General features: G+C 37.9%; 1 protein-coding gene across 3 annotated transcripts in view; it reads left to right on the top strand.

Moving 5' to 3' along the window:
• The first annotated feature begins 3,233 nt into the window (after window positions 1–3,233).
• Window positions 3,234–16,144, top strand: part of C8H12orf54 (chromosome 8 C12orf54 homolog) — a 52,497-nt gene continuing 39,586 nt past the window's right edge. For 2 of the 3 annotated variants that reach the window (XM_059183603.1, XM_059183601.1), the window contains exons 1-4: window positions 3,234–3,316; window positions 3,882–3,994; window positions 9,629–9,659; window positions 10,147–10,185. In XM_059183603.1, the coding sequence (XP_059039586.1) occupies window positions 3,939–3,994; window positions 9,629–9,659; window positions 10,147–10,185 (126 nt within the window). In that variant the 5' untranslated portion in view covers window positions 3,234–3,316; window positions 3,882–3,938. Of the gene's footprint in view, window positions 3,429–3,881; window positions 3,995–9,628; window positions 9,660–10,146; window positions 10,186–16,144 lie in introns of all 3 variants that reach the window. The other variant, XM_059183602.1, reaches the window with a different exon arrangement.

The following is a 16,144-nucleotide window of genomic DNA, read 5'->3' as shown; positions in this document are numbered from 1 at the left end:
ACTTCTGAAGAAACTGGCCAGATGCCCACTTTGTCTTCAGCTGCTTCTCAGCAAAAGTATCAGAAATGCAAAAAGGAGAGGGGATACCCTTGAGGCTTTCCTAGTGAGCTCCAGCTTGATCTACCATAGCCAATTGCAAGCATAAATTGTCTTCAGCCTCACTCACTGGAATTGTTCAGAAGCTAGCTGGATTTAGAAAATATTAATTGACTGCTATAGGAGAGGGATTACACCAGTTAAAATCCTGAACTATAAACATTTAAAACACATAACTCAAATAATTTAACATCCATGGCATTTTATTATTGGGATGTTTGGACAGAATAGACTCCTCCTTTCCATAACTGTTCACACATCCTTCACACATCCTTTCTATTGCTTTGTTATTGTAACAGTGACCACTCTGTTGACCTCCTTCTGATTAACATTGTCAATTACTGCATAGTTCACCCAAATATTGCTGCTTAACTACAAAAGGGCCATTCAAGGACTGGAACCATCTCCTCATCTCCTCCATCTATTTTACTCTATTTCCATCCTAGTGCTCAAGACATACCAGGTGTTTAATAAACATTCACAAAATCAACTAAATAATGTTTATATCAACTTACTGATCTCTCTTCATTATTGTTTTGTCTCTGATACATCCTTTCCACAAAGATTCCTCATGGCTTTTTTTATAGTCTATATATTTTTTAAAGATTTTTATTTATTTGTTTATTTATTTGACAGACCGAGATCACAAGTAGGCAGAGAAGCAGGCAGAGAGAGAAGAGGAAGTAGGCTCCCTGCCAAGCAGAGAGCCCAATGCGGGGCTCAATCCCAGGACCCCAGGATCACGGCCTGAGTTGAAGGCAGAGGCTTTAACCCACTGAGCCACCCAGGCACCCCCTCATTGCTTTTTTTTTAGAAAACCCATACCTGGTGATACCTCTCTTCTCATTTTAGAAAGTAGACTGAAATGTTTCAGCATGGATGAACAGACACGTACTTTTTTCTTCACCAAAACATGTAAATCTTTTACTTAGGTTTTCAAACACAGATATTGAGCAATTTAGTAGAATTTATCAAATCTTTTCTCTTATTTTTACTGCTGTGCTTTTCAACAGCATGTCCAGGTATACTGACATTACTTCCTATTCATCAATTCTTTTCTTAAACTCCACTTTTCCTGTAAGCTGGCTTCCATCTATCCTCCTCTTCAGGAGCTGCACATTGTTTAGGCACCAAAATCTTATTCTTGACAAATCTGAACTGCCTCTTTCTTCTTTGATTTTCTTTTCATTTTCATTTATTTATTTTTTAAATTTTTTTACATTTCTTTTCAGTGTACCAGAATTCATTGTTTATGTACCACACCCAGTGCTCCATGCAATACATGCCCTCCATAATACCCACCATCAGGCTCACCCAACTTCCCATCCCAAACCCCTCCAATCTTCTTTGATTTCTGTAGTCCCTTGAATGTTATGAAACTGTACTTCTCCAGTTTCCTTATACTTGTAATTTTTCTCTCTGCATAATAGATCCTGTTCTAAATGGAAGATGTCTCAAGCTAGGACTTTCAGAGCTTATAGATGCTGAGGTAATTAGCAATGCTATTCACTGATACTCCAGTTCTCTGTCTGACCCCACGATGGGAGAGAACTGCTCTAAGCTACCTAGCTCAAAGCTAAGAGTGCCTCTATGTCTTATCTGGGCCAATGAAGTATGAGTGGAAGTTATGTGTCAGTTTAAGGAAAGCGTTTTTTAAAACGGGCATGATTCATCATGTTTTTGTATTCCTAGAAATTGCTAAAGCATGAAGAAGAAACTCCCTTAGCCTGATGACCCAAGTGATAATGATACAGAGCATAGCCTTTCTCATAAACCTCCCCACACCAAGAAAGGACATGTAATGTGAACAAAAAACAAACCTTTCCGTTTTAAGCTGCTGAGATTTGGGACATTATGCTGGGAATCCCAAGAGTACCCTCAGGCTTGATGACTTACCAGAAAGACTCACAGGACTTGGAAGCTGTCCTAATTATGGTTACAGTTTATTACTGTTAGGTTAGGATAAATATAAAAATCAGCAAAGGGAAAAACATAATGTGGCAAAATCCAGGAAAAACCAAGCACAAGCTTCCAGCTGTTGCCTCCCAGTGGAGCTGCCTGAGGGCACAAGGTATACAAGGATTCCAAAATGAAAACAGTAACTTAGTGATACATGTATCCACATGTTTATTGCAGCGTTATTTATAATAGCCAAGATATGGAAGCAACCTAAGTGTCCATCAATAGAAGAATGGATAAAGAAGAGGTGGTGTATATATAAACAATGGAATATTACTTAGCAATAAAAAGAATGAAATCTTGCCATTAATAACAACATGGATGCATCCAGATGGTATTATGCTAAGTGAAGTAAGTCAGACAAGGACAAACACCATATGATTTCACTCATATGTGAAATTCAAGAAATAAAACAAATGAACAAAGAAAAAAGAGGCAAAAAAATGTCTTAAACATAGAGAACAAACTAGTAGTTGTCTGAGGGGAAGTGGAGGGGAAAGGTTGAAATAGATGAAGAAGTTTAAGAGTATACTTACCTGGATGAGCACTGAGTAATGTACAGAACTGCTGAATCACTATATAGTACACCTGAAACTAATATAATACTGTATATAAGTATACTGGAATTTTAAAAATTTTTTTTTTTTTAAGAAACTGAAAGCCAGGGGTGCCTGTATGGCTCAGTGGGTTAAAGCCTCTACCTTTGGCTCAGGTCATGATCCCAGGGTCCTGGGATCGAGCCCCACATTGGACTCTCTGTTCAGCAAGAATCCTGCTTCCCCTCTCTCTCTCTGCCTGCTCCTCTTCCTAGTTGTGATCTCTGTCTGTCAAATAAATAAATAAAATCTTTAAAAAAAAAAAAAAAGGAAACTGAAAGCCAAATTTTTCAGACCTTGTTTTGAAATTCAAAGTTAAAGGTGGATTCCTCTCAGCCCATTCCTACCGTCTCTCAGAAGCACTGGATGTTTAATACAATGAGTGGAAGGCAATGAAGCAGCACAAAAATCTTACAAAACTCAAATTTCATAATATTATCTCATTATTTTATCATCATTTGGACTAAATGGAGCCTGGGCTGAGGGTGGGAGGGGAAAGCCCACTGTCTCAGATCTATGATGTCACAGCTGAAGTCACAGAGAGTTGATAAAGAGCAAGGTAGATGAGAGCAGATGAGATGGGGTTGTTGTGAGATGGGGCTCAAAGAGGAGAAATTCTAGGGGGAAAAGGGTGGGGTGAATTACAACTTGGGAAGCCCAGCTGGGTAACTTTCTGGGCATAACTGGCCTAGTTCTGACTTGGGTTTGGAGCTGGGGAAGGATGGGAGGGCGAAGCTGGGAGGCAAATTTTCAGAGGAAGGTTTAACTCTTGTCTAGGTCAGTTTTAGCTTCTCAGCCCCATGTCTTTTTGACACTCAACTATGAGGTTTCCCTCAAAGCACTTGAAGGCTAGAGCTGATAGACTTCTAACCTATAGTGGTACCCTTAGTTGACCATGAAGATTCTGACTGTGGGGGAGCCCCAATCTCAGCCAGCTATTTTTTTTTCAGCTATTATTTTTTACATTGTTTCTCTTTCTTCACCTACTTTCTCATTGGAATTTCTGTTTTTATGAAAAAAAGGATAGAGACTTACATGGGGCTATACTTCTATACTTCCTTACTCTCACCCTTATCTTTCTTTACACACACACACACACACATTGACCAATTCAAAACACAGATGCTTAAGGAACTATGGAGACCTCTGTCCTGGTATTCTCTAGTAAATAAACACTTCTCTTCTCACTATAAACCTGTCTTCTTCCCCCTATCATTTGTGCCTTCCCAGGGCCTAGAGCTATTTCCATCTTCAGCTCCAGAGTTTCTGGTTTCTGTTCAAGGACAAATGGCACAGCATATCTCCCAAGATCAAGAACAAAGGACCTCTACGCAGCAGAATAGGTAAATGGAGCTAATGATGAACTTCAGAAGTCTTTATATATGCTGTATGGGACACAAACTAGGGTCAACTCTCTCCCATCACCCTTCTGGCTGTACCTATTTCCTGATAGAGGAGGGTGGGAACTTTTGTGTGTCCTCCCTCTTCCCCACCTCCTCAATGGAAGGAATATTAGACCTTTGTTTTTTCACTTTGGAGGGTGGGCATCAATCTGAAATACCTGTAGGAGTTAGGTGGGTATACAACCTACAGATATTTATTTATCTTAGGATAAACTTTTGCTGGAAGTCCTTACCTCCTCTATAGTGTAAATCAAGGCCAGCCTTCCAAAACTATGCTTCCCTTGGACTAGGGTGGAGAGGAGGGCCAGAATCTACCCTCATGAAATTGAGTATGACAGCCAGGCAATGTTATCCATAAAGTTGAAAGGAAGGAGGCTTGCAGTGAGCTTATAGCTCAAGAAAGCTCCAGAAAGGAATTAGGACTTGGCTTGAGCTTTTGAAGTATGCAGATGTTTCAAGATAAGAGTTTGTAGGAGTTCAGGAAGAGAATCAAAGTGTCTTCAAGGTTTCTAAGCTGCCTATCTTTGATTAAATTGCTCAGAATAGTTAAATAGACCTCAAGTCTTGAGAACCAGTGAGAAACTGAGCAGCCTGAAACTTGCAGGAAGATGGAAACCTGTTCTAAGAGTATGAAGTCTCTTGCAGACAGATGCAGGACTATAAGGGGAAAATAATGAATAGATAATGGAGTCAATGAGAAATATATGAAGAAAGCACATAAACAACAGAGACCTGATTTCTCTGCTGACAAATAGTTGTTTTGTCAGTGGCAGTAAGCAAGACACTGAAAAATAGTGATAACTATTATATAATAGTTATTATATTAATATTAACATAATATTATAATTATATAATTATGTGGTTATAATGTTAATATTTATTAACATTATTAGTAATAATATGTAATACATAGCAGTATAGTAAATAGTATAATATATAATATATAATTAGTAATAGTAATTAAGTAATATTTAAAACGAACTTTACAGTTGCAAAGGCTTTCATACAATCCAATCCCAAACTACCCTCAAATATACAGTACAGTATTGTTATCTATAGGAAATATGCCAAACATTAGTGATCTCCAGAATTTACTCATCTTGCATTATGAAACTTTGTACCCCTTAACCAACATTTCTTCATTTCCCTCTCACCCAGGCCCCAGATAACAACCATCTACCCACTGTTTCTATGAGTTTAACAATTTTAGATTCCACGTATAATATAGATCACATAAAATTTGCCTTTCTCAGTCTGGCTTATTTCCCTTAGCATAATGTCCTCCAGGTCCACCAGTGTTGTCATAAATGACAGAATTTCCTTGTTTTTCAAGGCAAAACAATATTTGATTGTATGTATATGCTACATTTTTTAATCACTCATCTATCATAAACAATATGTTGTTTCCATATCTTAGCTACTATAAATAATGCTGCAATGAACACAGGAGTATAGGTATCCATTAAAGTATAATAATTTCAGTTCTCATGTATATATACCCAATAGTGGAACTGCTGGCTCACATGGTAATTCCATTAAAAAATTTTTAATACTGTTAACCATAATTTCTGTACCAATTTACATTCCCACCAACAGTATACCAAGGTTCCCCTTTGTCTATATCTTCACCAACACTTGATATGTTTTTTCAAAATTGAGATATAATCAACACAACATTATATTGGTTTCATGTGTACAACAAAATGATTTGATATTTTATATACTATAAAACAACTGCCACAATATGTCTAATTAATATGCCACTACACAGAGTTACGTTTTTCCTTGTGATGAGAAATTTTAGGATCTACTCTCTCAGTAACTTTCAAATATGCAGTACCAGTATTATTAACCATAGTCACTATGCTGTACATTATATCCCCACAACTTATTTTATAACTGGAGCTTTGTACCTTTTGGCCCCTTAACCCATTTCACCCACCATCTTCCCCCACTCTGGTAGTCACCAATCTGTTCTCTATTTCTATGAATTCAGTTTTGGGGGTTTTTTTTGGTGGGTGGGAGAGATTTCACAGATTAATGAGATCATATGATATGTCTTTTTTTTAAAATTAAGTTCAATTAGGCAACATATAGTGCATCATTAGTTTTTGATGTACTGTTCAATGATTCATTAGTTGGTATCTGTCTTTTTCTGACTTATTTCATGTATCATAATGTCCTCAAGTTCTATCCATGTCACAGATGCCATATTTCCTTCTTTTTTGACTGAATAATATTCCATTGTATAGAGTTATATAGTTATAGATATCTATATAAATATAGATCACGTTTTTATTACTCATTCATCCCTTGATGGACACTTAGGTTGTTTCCGTATCTTGACTACTGTAAATAATGCTACAGTGAACATGGAAGTGCATATATCTTTTCAAGTTAGTGTTTTCATTTTCTTTGGATAAATATTGAGAAGTAGAATTGCTAGCTCATATGGCGGCTCTGTTTAATTTTTTGAGGAACCTCCATAATGTTTTCCATTCCCCTCAACAACTGTTGATCTAAGTGATCAACAAGTGCCCATCTCAGGTGTTCCCTTTTCTCTACAACCTTACCAACACTTGTTATTTGTCTTTTTGATAATAATTCTAACATGTATGACCATTCTCATTATGGTTTTGATTTGCATTTCCCTGATGGTTAATGAAGTTGAGCACTTTTCATGTGCTTGTTGGCTATTTGTATGTCTTCTTTGAAACAATGTCTATTCAGGTCCTTTGCCCATTTTTCAAATGGGTTACTTGCTTTTTTGATATTGAGTTATAGGAGTTCCTTACATATTTTGGATATTAGCCCCTTATCAAATGTACGGTTTGCAAGTATTTTCTCTCATTTCAGAGGTTGTCTTTTCACTTTCTTGATTTTGTTGTTGTTGTTGTTGTTGTGCAGAAAGTTATTAGTTTGATATAGTCCCACTTGTTTATTTTTGTTTTTTTTTGCCTGGAATTATGGTGCCATATCCAAAAAAACATTGCTAAAAATAATGTCAAGGAGCTTTTTCCTTTGTTTTCTTCTAGGGGTTTTACAATTTGAGGTCTTTAAGTCTTTAATCAATGCTGGTTTGATTTTTATGCATGTTATAAAAGTTTGATTTCATTCTTTTGCATGTGGATATCCTTTTTCCTCAACACAGTTTTTTGAAAAAAAAAAAAACATCTCTTTTTCATTTTGTATCCTTAGTTCCCTAGTCAAAGATTAGTTTACTGTACATATGTGTATTAATTTCTTGTCTCTCTACTATATTACACTGGTTTATGTTTTTGTTTATATGACAGTTTAATAACTATACCTTTGTAATATAGCTTGAAATCAGCGATTATGATGCCCAAGACCAAGAGTCACATGTTCTACCAACTGAGCCAGCCAGATGCCTCGATATATACATCTTTTGTAATGTGTATCCATTAAAAAATTATTGTAGCTACAGTTACTTTTAGTACTATTGGGTTTTAACTTTTATACTGGCATTAAAAATGACTGAAGCACCACCATTACAGTACTGAAATATTCTGAATTAGACTATATACTTACTTTTTCCCAGAAAAGTTACACTTCTATATTTTCATTCTGCTATTTCACATTCTTTGATTTCAACTTGATGAAATCCCTTTAGCATGTATTGTACACCAAGTCTAGTGGTGATGAACTTGCTTAGCTTTTATCTGTCTGGGAAAGTCTACCTTTCATTCATTTCTGAAGGATAATTTTGCCAGGTAAAATATTCTTTGTTAGCAGATTTTTTCTTTTAATACTTTGGCTACTTCATCCTACTCCCTCCTGGCATGCAAGGTGTCTGCTGAGAAGACAGCTTATTTTCTTTTGGAAGTAGCCTTGTATGTAGCATTTCATTTTTCCTTGCTGCTTTCCAAATTCTCTTTGCCTTTGCCTTTAGACAATTCGAATATAATGTCTCAGTGAAGACCTCTCAATTTCAGCCTCTTTGAAATTTTTGAGCATCTTGAATCAGGATGTTTATTTCGTTTCTTGGATTTAGGAATTTTTCTGGCATTATTTTATTATATAAGTTCTCTGTCTTTTTCTCTTTCCTTGTTTCTTCTGAGGGTCTCAAAATGTCTATATTGTGTCATTTGATGGTGTCGCATAAGTTACTTCTTCACTCTTTTGAATTTTTTTTTCACTTTTGAATTGGTTTTCTTCACTCTTTTAAATTGTTTTTTTCTTTTTGTTCCTCTGTTTGAATTTAAATTTCAAATTATGTCTTCAAACTCAACAATTCTCTCTTATGCTTGAGTCTGCTCAAGCATAAGAATTCTTTATTGAATTCTTTAGTGAAACCACTGTATTCTTCAGCTCCAGAAATTGCTGGATTCTTTTTTTTATGCTTATCATCTCTTTCTTAAACTTTTCTTTTTGTTTATGTATTGCTTTCCTGATTTCCACTAGTTGTCTGTGCCTTCTTGTAGCTCACAGAGCTTCCTTAATATGATTATTTTGAATCATTTTCCAGGTAATTCCTAGATTTCCATTTCTTTGGGGCCCACCACTGGAAATTTATTTCCTTGATTCTTCATGTTCCCTGAATTCTTCCATCGTTATCTTTGCATTTGAAGAAGTGGTCCCCACTGTTAATCTTTACTGACTAGCTTTGAGAGTGAAAGACCTTCTCCAATCAGCCCAGCTAAAAATGTGGGGGGCTTCTCAGGCCTTTTTTATGGAGGTACTCACCCCTATGTTCTTGTTCCCTCTTCAGGAGCATTTAGGTTTTGTGTCTTCTCTTGATCCCTTAAAGTCAGTCTGGGTACTGAGAGCCTCCTGTTTATTTTCTCCATGATGGTGCCCTGGAGCATTTAAAATTATATGCCTTCTCTCATTCTTACATAATTGAGCTAGCTGAAGATATCTACACACTGTGCAGATGCTTGCACCTGCCATCTGCAGAAGCTTGTATGCATCACTTCAGGATATATACAGAGCGTTAGGGGCATTTGTCACCCAGTTGAGGGGTTAGGGGTACGTGCAGGTAAGGAGTCCCATAGTGTTCATGGATGGGTCTCTTGGTAGAGTCCACAAACCACCTAGTAGGATCTGTAGCTGGTTTTTGAGATCCACATGGTGGCTTCTGTGAATGCCCACTCCCTCTCTTTTTCCCCATATCCCCCAAAATATTTAGCTATGCTGATCACCTCAGTGACCTGGGTGGGTTGAAACAGAAGTTGGCTTCTTGGGCAATGTCTCACAAGGCTGGGGAAACAGGGTGCTCATTCCACTTTCACTTTCCCCCTGGGAAAAATCACAGGCTGAGATGATCTCTCCTGGCACTGAGTTACACTGCCCTTGGGGAGGGGTGACATAAGTAAAGTGAAGCTGCTTTTCTTACCCTCTTCAATGCATCTATTTATGGATATTTTGCTCCAGTGAGATGCTAGAATCTTTTCACTGGACTCCTGGTTTGCCACACAGGTATTCCCATCCATGATGGTTATCAAGATTAATGTTTGTGTGGGGGGTATGAGGACTTGGAATCTCCTTTTCTGCCATCTTGCTGACATCACCTACCCAGTGCCTCATCAGATTTATGTCATTCTTTCCTTCCAGAAAATCCGCTGATGACACAATGAGACCAAAGGTGGGTAAGAATTCCAAATAGACAGTTTGCTTTGGGGCTCCTGGTTTCTGAGGAAAATGGAGAAGGGACTGCACTCAGAAGGCAGAAAGCTGCCTATTAAGGACCATATCTTGGAGGACTTGGGCACTGTAGTTCAGGGATCTGAACTACAACTGGTGGATCACAGTCTACCAAGACTAGGTAATATTTTCAATGCTACTACTATACTAGATAACTCCAGGGGAAGGCAGCCTATGTGGGTATTCATAAGGGTAAAATATGCATCTCTGTCACCCACAAGCTAGGTCAAGAGATGACAAGAGATACAGCCTAAAAAGGACTCAGTAGGGCTAAAGAAGACTTTGGACTGTCTGAAAAATAGGGTGACTTGAAGTGTCCATCTCCATTCAAAAAAAATATCCTATATTGCATCAGTTTCATGATGTATCTATTCAAATTCTGGGAGAGTTAGAGTAATGATCCCAAAATGTGTCTCTTATTTCAACAGGAAATACAGCTAATAATCACTGAAGCCCTGTGGGACCAAGTGAGTATGAAGGGGTCATCTTTGACAGCATGGTAAGAAGTGGGAGAAGGGAGAGAGGACTTAAGAAAGGAGCAAACTTCTTCCTTTCCCCTTGAGTAATTGCTGATTGATAGTGAAGGATTCCTATGCTCTCCCCTGTCTTGTTCTATTATTCACCTAGTCCCAAATCCTTAGAAACTCATCTTTGTGCACGTTGGCACTTTCTAGATATTCACCTGTCCATTTAGATAATCCCTCTCAAATATGATTTCTCCACGAGCCTTTTTTTATGTTTTTATTTTATTTTATTATTATTTTTTTTAATATAATTTTTTATTTTTTATAAACATATATTTTTATCCCCAGGGGTACAGGTCTGTGAATCACCAGGTTTACACACTTCACAGCACTCACCAAAGCACATACCCTCCCCAATGTCCATAATACTACCCCCTTCTCCCAAACCCCCTCCCCCCAGCAACCCTCAGTTTGTTTTGTGAGATTAAGAGTCACTTATGGTTTGTCTCCCTCCCAATCCCATCTTCTTTCATTTATTCTTCTCGTACCTACTTAAGCCCCCATGTTGCAACACCACTTCCTCATATCAGGGAGATCATATGATAGTTGTCTTTCTCAGCTTGACTTATTTCGCTAAGCATGATATGCTCTAGTTCCATCCATGTTGTCGCAAATGGCAAGATTTCATTTCTTTTGATGACTGCATAGTATTCCATTGTGTATATATTCCACATCTTCTTGATCAATTCATCTGTTGATGGACATCTAGGTTCTTTCCATAGTTTGGCTATTGTGGACAATGCTGCTATAAACATTCGAGTACACGTGTCCCTTTGGATCACTACGTTTGGATCTTTAGGGTAAATACCCAATAGTGCAATTGCTGGGTCATAGGGCAGTTCTATTTTCAACATTTTGAGGAACCTCCATGCTGTTTTCCAGAGAGGTTGCACCAGCTTGCATTCCCACCAACAGTGGAGGAGGGTTCCCCTTTCTCCGCATCCTCGCCAGCATCTGTCATTTCCTGACTTGTTGATTTTAGCCATTCTGACTGGTGTGAGGTGATATCGCATTGTGGTTTTGATTTGTATTTCCCTGATGCTGAGTGATATGGAGCACTTTTTCATGTGTCTGTTGGCCATCTGGATGTCTTCTTTGCAGATATGTCTGCTCATGTCCTCTGCCCATTTCTTGATTGGATTATTTGTTCTTTGGGTGTTGAGTTTGCTAAGCTCTTTATAGATTCTGGACACTAGTCCTTTATCTAATATGTCGTTTGAAAATATCTTCTCCCATTCTGTCAGTTGTCTTTTGATTTTCTTCACTGTTTCCTTTGCTGTGCAAAAGCTTTTGATCTTGATGAAATCCCAATAGTTCATTTTTGCCCTTGCTACCCTTGCCTTTGGCGATGTCCCTAGGAAGATGTTGCTGCGGCTGAGGTCAAAGAGGTTGCTGCCTGTGTTCTCCTCAAGGATTTTGATGGATTCCTTTCTCACATTGAGGTCCTTCATCCATTTTGAGTCTATTTTTGTGTGTGGTGTAAGGAAATGGTCCAATTTCATTTTTCTGCATGTGGCTGTCCAATTTTCCCAGCACCATTTATTGAAGAGGCTGTCTTTTTTCCATTGGACATTCTTTCCTGCTTTGTCGAAGTTTAGTTGACCATAGAGTTGAGGGTCTATTTCTGGGCTCTCTATTCTGTTCCATTGATCTATGTGTCTGTTTTTGTGCCAGTACCATGCTGTCTTGATGATGACAGCTTTGTAATAGAGCTTGAAGTCCGGGATTGTGATGCCACCAACGTTGGCTTTCTTTTTCAATATCCCTTTAGCTATTCGAGGTCTTTTCTGGTTCCATATAAATTTTAGCATTATTTGTTCCATTTCTTTGAAAAAGATGGATGGTAGTTTGATAGGAATTGCATTAAATGTGTAGATTGCTTTAGGTAGCATAGACATTTTCACAATATTTATTCTTCCAATCCAGGAGCATGGAACATTTTTCCATTTCTTTGTGTCTTCCTCAATTTCTTTCATGAGTACTTTATAGTTTTCTGAGTATAGATTCTGTGTCTCTTTGGTTAGGTTTATTCCTAGGTATCTTATGGTTTTGGGTGCAATTGTAAATGGGATTGACTCCTTAATTTCCCTTTCTTCTGTCTTGCTGTTGGTGTAGAGAAATGCAACTGATTTCTGTGCATTGATTTTATATCCTGACACTTTACTGAATTCCTGTATAATTTCTAGCAGTTTTGGAGTGGAATCTTTTGGGTTTTCCACATATAGTATCATATCATCTGCGAAGAGTGATAATTTGACTACTTCTTTGCAAATTTGGATGCCTTTAATTTCCTTTTGTTGTCTGATTGCTGAGGCTAGGACCTCTAGTACTATGTTGAATAGCAGTGGTGATAATGGACATCCCTGCCGTGTTCCTGACCTTAGCAGAAAAGCTTTCAGTTTTTCTCCATTGAGAATGATATTTGCGGTGGGTTTTTCATAGATGGCTTTGATGATATTGAGGCATGTGCCCTCTATCCCTACATTTTGAAGAGTTTTGATGAGGAAGGGATGCTGTACTTTGTCAAATGCTTTTTCAGCATCTATTGAGAGTATCATATGGTTCTTGTTCTTACTTTTATTGATGTGTTGTATCACATTGACTGATTAGCAGATGTTGAACCAACCTTGCAGCCTGGAATAAATCCCACTTGGTCGTGGTGAATAATCCTTATAATGTACTGTTGAATCCTATTCGCTAGTATTTTGGTGAGAATATTCGCATCTGTGTTCATCAAGGATATTGGTCTATAGCTCTCTTTTTTGGTGGGATCCTTGTCTGGTTTTGGGATCAAGGTGATGCTGGCCTCATAAAATGAGTTTGGAAGTTTTCCTTCCATTTCTACTTTTTGGAACAGTTTTAGGAGAATAGGAATTAGTTCTTCTTTAAATGTTTGGTAGAATTCCCCCGGGAAGCCGTCTGGCCCTGGGCTTTTGTTTGTTTGGAGATTTTTAATGACTGTTTCAATCTCCTTACTGGTTATGGGTCTGTTCAGGCTTTCTATTTCTTCCTGGTTCAGTTGTGGTAGTTTATATGTTTCTAGGAATGCATCCATTTCTTCCAGATTGTCAAATTTATTGCCATAGAGTTGCTCATAGTATGTTGTTATAATAGTTTGTATTTCTTTGGTGTTAGTTGTGATCTCTCCTCTTTCATTCATGATTTTAATTATTTGGGTCCTTTCTCTTTTCTTTTTGATAAGTCTGGCCAGGGGTTTATCAATTTTATTAATTCTTTCAAAGAACCAGCTCCTACTTTCGTTGATTTGTTCTATTGTTTTTTTGGTTTCTATTTCATTGATTTCTGCTCTGATCTTTATGATTTCTCTTCTCCTGCTAGGCTTAGGGTTTCTTTCTTGTTCTTTCTCCAGCTCCTTTAGGTGTAGGATTAGATTGTGTACCTGAGACCTTTCTTGTTTCTTGAGAAAGGCTTGTTCCGCTATATATTTTCCTCTCAGGACTGCCTTTGTTGTGTCCCACAGATTTTGAACCGTTGTATTTTCATTATCATTTGATTCCATGATTTTTTTCAATTCTTCTTTAATTTCCCGGTTGGCCCATTCATTCTTTAGAAGGATGCTGTTCAGTCTCCATGTATTTGGGTTCTTTCCAAACTTCCGCTTGTGGTTGAGTTCTAGCTTTAGAGCATTGTGGTCTGAAAATATGCAGGGAATGATCCCAATCTTTTGATACCGGTTGAGTCCTGATTTAGGACCGAGGATGTGATCTATTCTGGAGAATGTTCCATGTGCACTAGAGAAGAATGTGTATTCTGTTGCTTTGGGATGAAATGTTCTGAATATATCTGTGATGTCCATCTGGTCCAGTGTGTCGTTTAAGGCCTTTATTTCCTTGCTGATCTTTTCCTTGGATGATCTGTCCATTTCAGTGAGGGGAGTGTTAAAGTCCCCTAGTATTATTTATTATTGTTGATGTGTTTCTTTGATTTTGTTATTAATTGGTTTATATAGTTGGCTGCTCCCACGTTGGGGGCATAGATATTTAAAATTGTTAAATCTTCTTGTTGGACAGACCCTTTGAGTATGATATAGTGTCCTTCCTCATCTCTTATTATAGTCTTTGGCTTAAAATCTAATTGATCTGATATAAGGATTGCCACTCCTGCTTTCTTCTGATGTCCATTAGCATGGTAAATTCTTTTCCACCCCCTCACTTTAAATCTGGAGGTGTCTTCGGGCTTAAAATGAGTTTCTTGGAGGCAACATATAGATGGGTTTTGTTTTTTTATCCATTTTGATACCCTGTGTCTTTTGATTGGGGCATTTAGCCCATTAACATTCAGGGTAACTATTGAGAGATATGAATTTAGGGCCATTGTTTTGCCTGTAAGGTGACTGTTACAGTATATGGTCTCTGTTCCTTTCTGATCTACCACTTGTAGGCTCTCTCTTTGCTTAGAGGACCCCTTTCAAGATTTCCTGTAGAGCTGGTTTGGTGTTTGCAAATTCTTTCAGTTGTTGTTTGTCCTGGAAGCGTTTAATCTCTCCTTCTATTTTCAATGATAGCCTCGCTGGATAGAGTATTCTGGGCTGCATGTTTTTCTCATTTAGTGCTCTGAAAATATCATGCCAGCTCTTTCTGGCCTGCCAGGTCTCTGTGGATAAGTCATCTGCCAATCTAATATTTTTACCATTGTATGTTACAGACTTCTTTTCCCAGGCTGCTTTCAGGATTTTCTCTTTGTCACTGAGACTTGTAAATTTTACTATTAGGTGACGGGGTGTGGGCCTATTCTTATTGATTTTGAGGGGTGTTCTCTGAACCTCCTGAATTTTGATGCTCATTCCCTTTGCCATATTGGGGAAATTCTCCCCAATAATTCTCTCTAGTATACCTTCTGCTCCCCTCTCTCTTTATTCTTCTTCTGGAATCCCAATTATTCTAATGTTGTTTCGTCTTATGGTGTCACTTATCTGTCGAATTCTCTGCTCATGGTCCAGTAGCTGTTTGTCCCTCTTTTGCTCAGCTTCTTTATTCTCTATCGTTTGGTCTTCTATATCACTAATTCTTTCTTCTGCCTCATTTATCCTAGCAGTGAGAGCCTCCATTTTTTATTGCACCTCATTAATAGCTTTTTTTATTTCAACTTGGTTAGATTTTAGTTCTTTTATTTCTCCAGAAAGGGCTTTTATATCTCTCGAGAGGGTTTCTCTAATATCTTCCATGCCTTTTTCAAGCCCGGCTAGAACCTTGAGAATTGTCATTCTGAACTCTAGATCTGACATATTACCAATGTCTGTATTGATTAGGTCCCTAGCCTTCGGTACTGCCTCTTGTTCTTTTTTTTGTGCTGAATTTTTCCGTCTTGTCATTTTGTCCAGAGAAGAGTATATGAAGGGGAAAGTAAAATACTAAAAGGGTGGCAACAACCCCAGGAAAATATGCTTTAACCAAATTAGAAGAGATCCCAAATCGTGAGGGGGGAGAAAGGGGCTAAAAAGAGGTTCAAAAAGGAAGAAAGAAAAAAAACAGAAAAAAGAAAAAAAAAGAATTTTTTAAAAAAGAAAACACCTTTCAGAAAGTGGTTGTTTTTCTGTTTCCAGAATTGCTGTTCTTCTTCTCTTCCATCTGCCGATGGATTTTCAGGTGTTTGCAATCTTTAGATAACGTATCTAGCTGATCTCCGGCTAGCTGAAGTAGTCTCAGCCTGCTACTTCTCTGCCATCTTGACTCCTCCCCCCTATTTTATTATTTTTTAATTAAATTTATTTCTTTTCAGCATTACAGTATTCATTATTTTTTCATCACACCCAGTGCTCCATGCAATCCGTGCCCTCTATAATACCTACCACCTGGTACCCCAACCTCCCAACCCCTGCCATTTCAAACCCCTCAGATTGTTTTTCAGAGTCCATAGTCTCTCATGATTCACCTCCCCTTCC

Source organism: Mustela lutreola, chromosome 8, assembly GCF_030435805.1.
Source record: "Mustela lutreola isolate mMusLut2 chromosome 8, mMusLut2.pri, whole genome shotgun sequence".
Taxonomy (NCBI): Eukaryota; Metazoa; Chordata; class Mammalia; order Carnivora; family Mustelidae; genus Mustela; species Mustela lutreola.
This window is presented reverse-complemented; position numbering and strand designations above follow the sequence as displayed.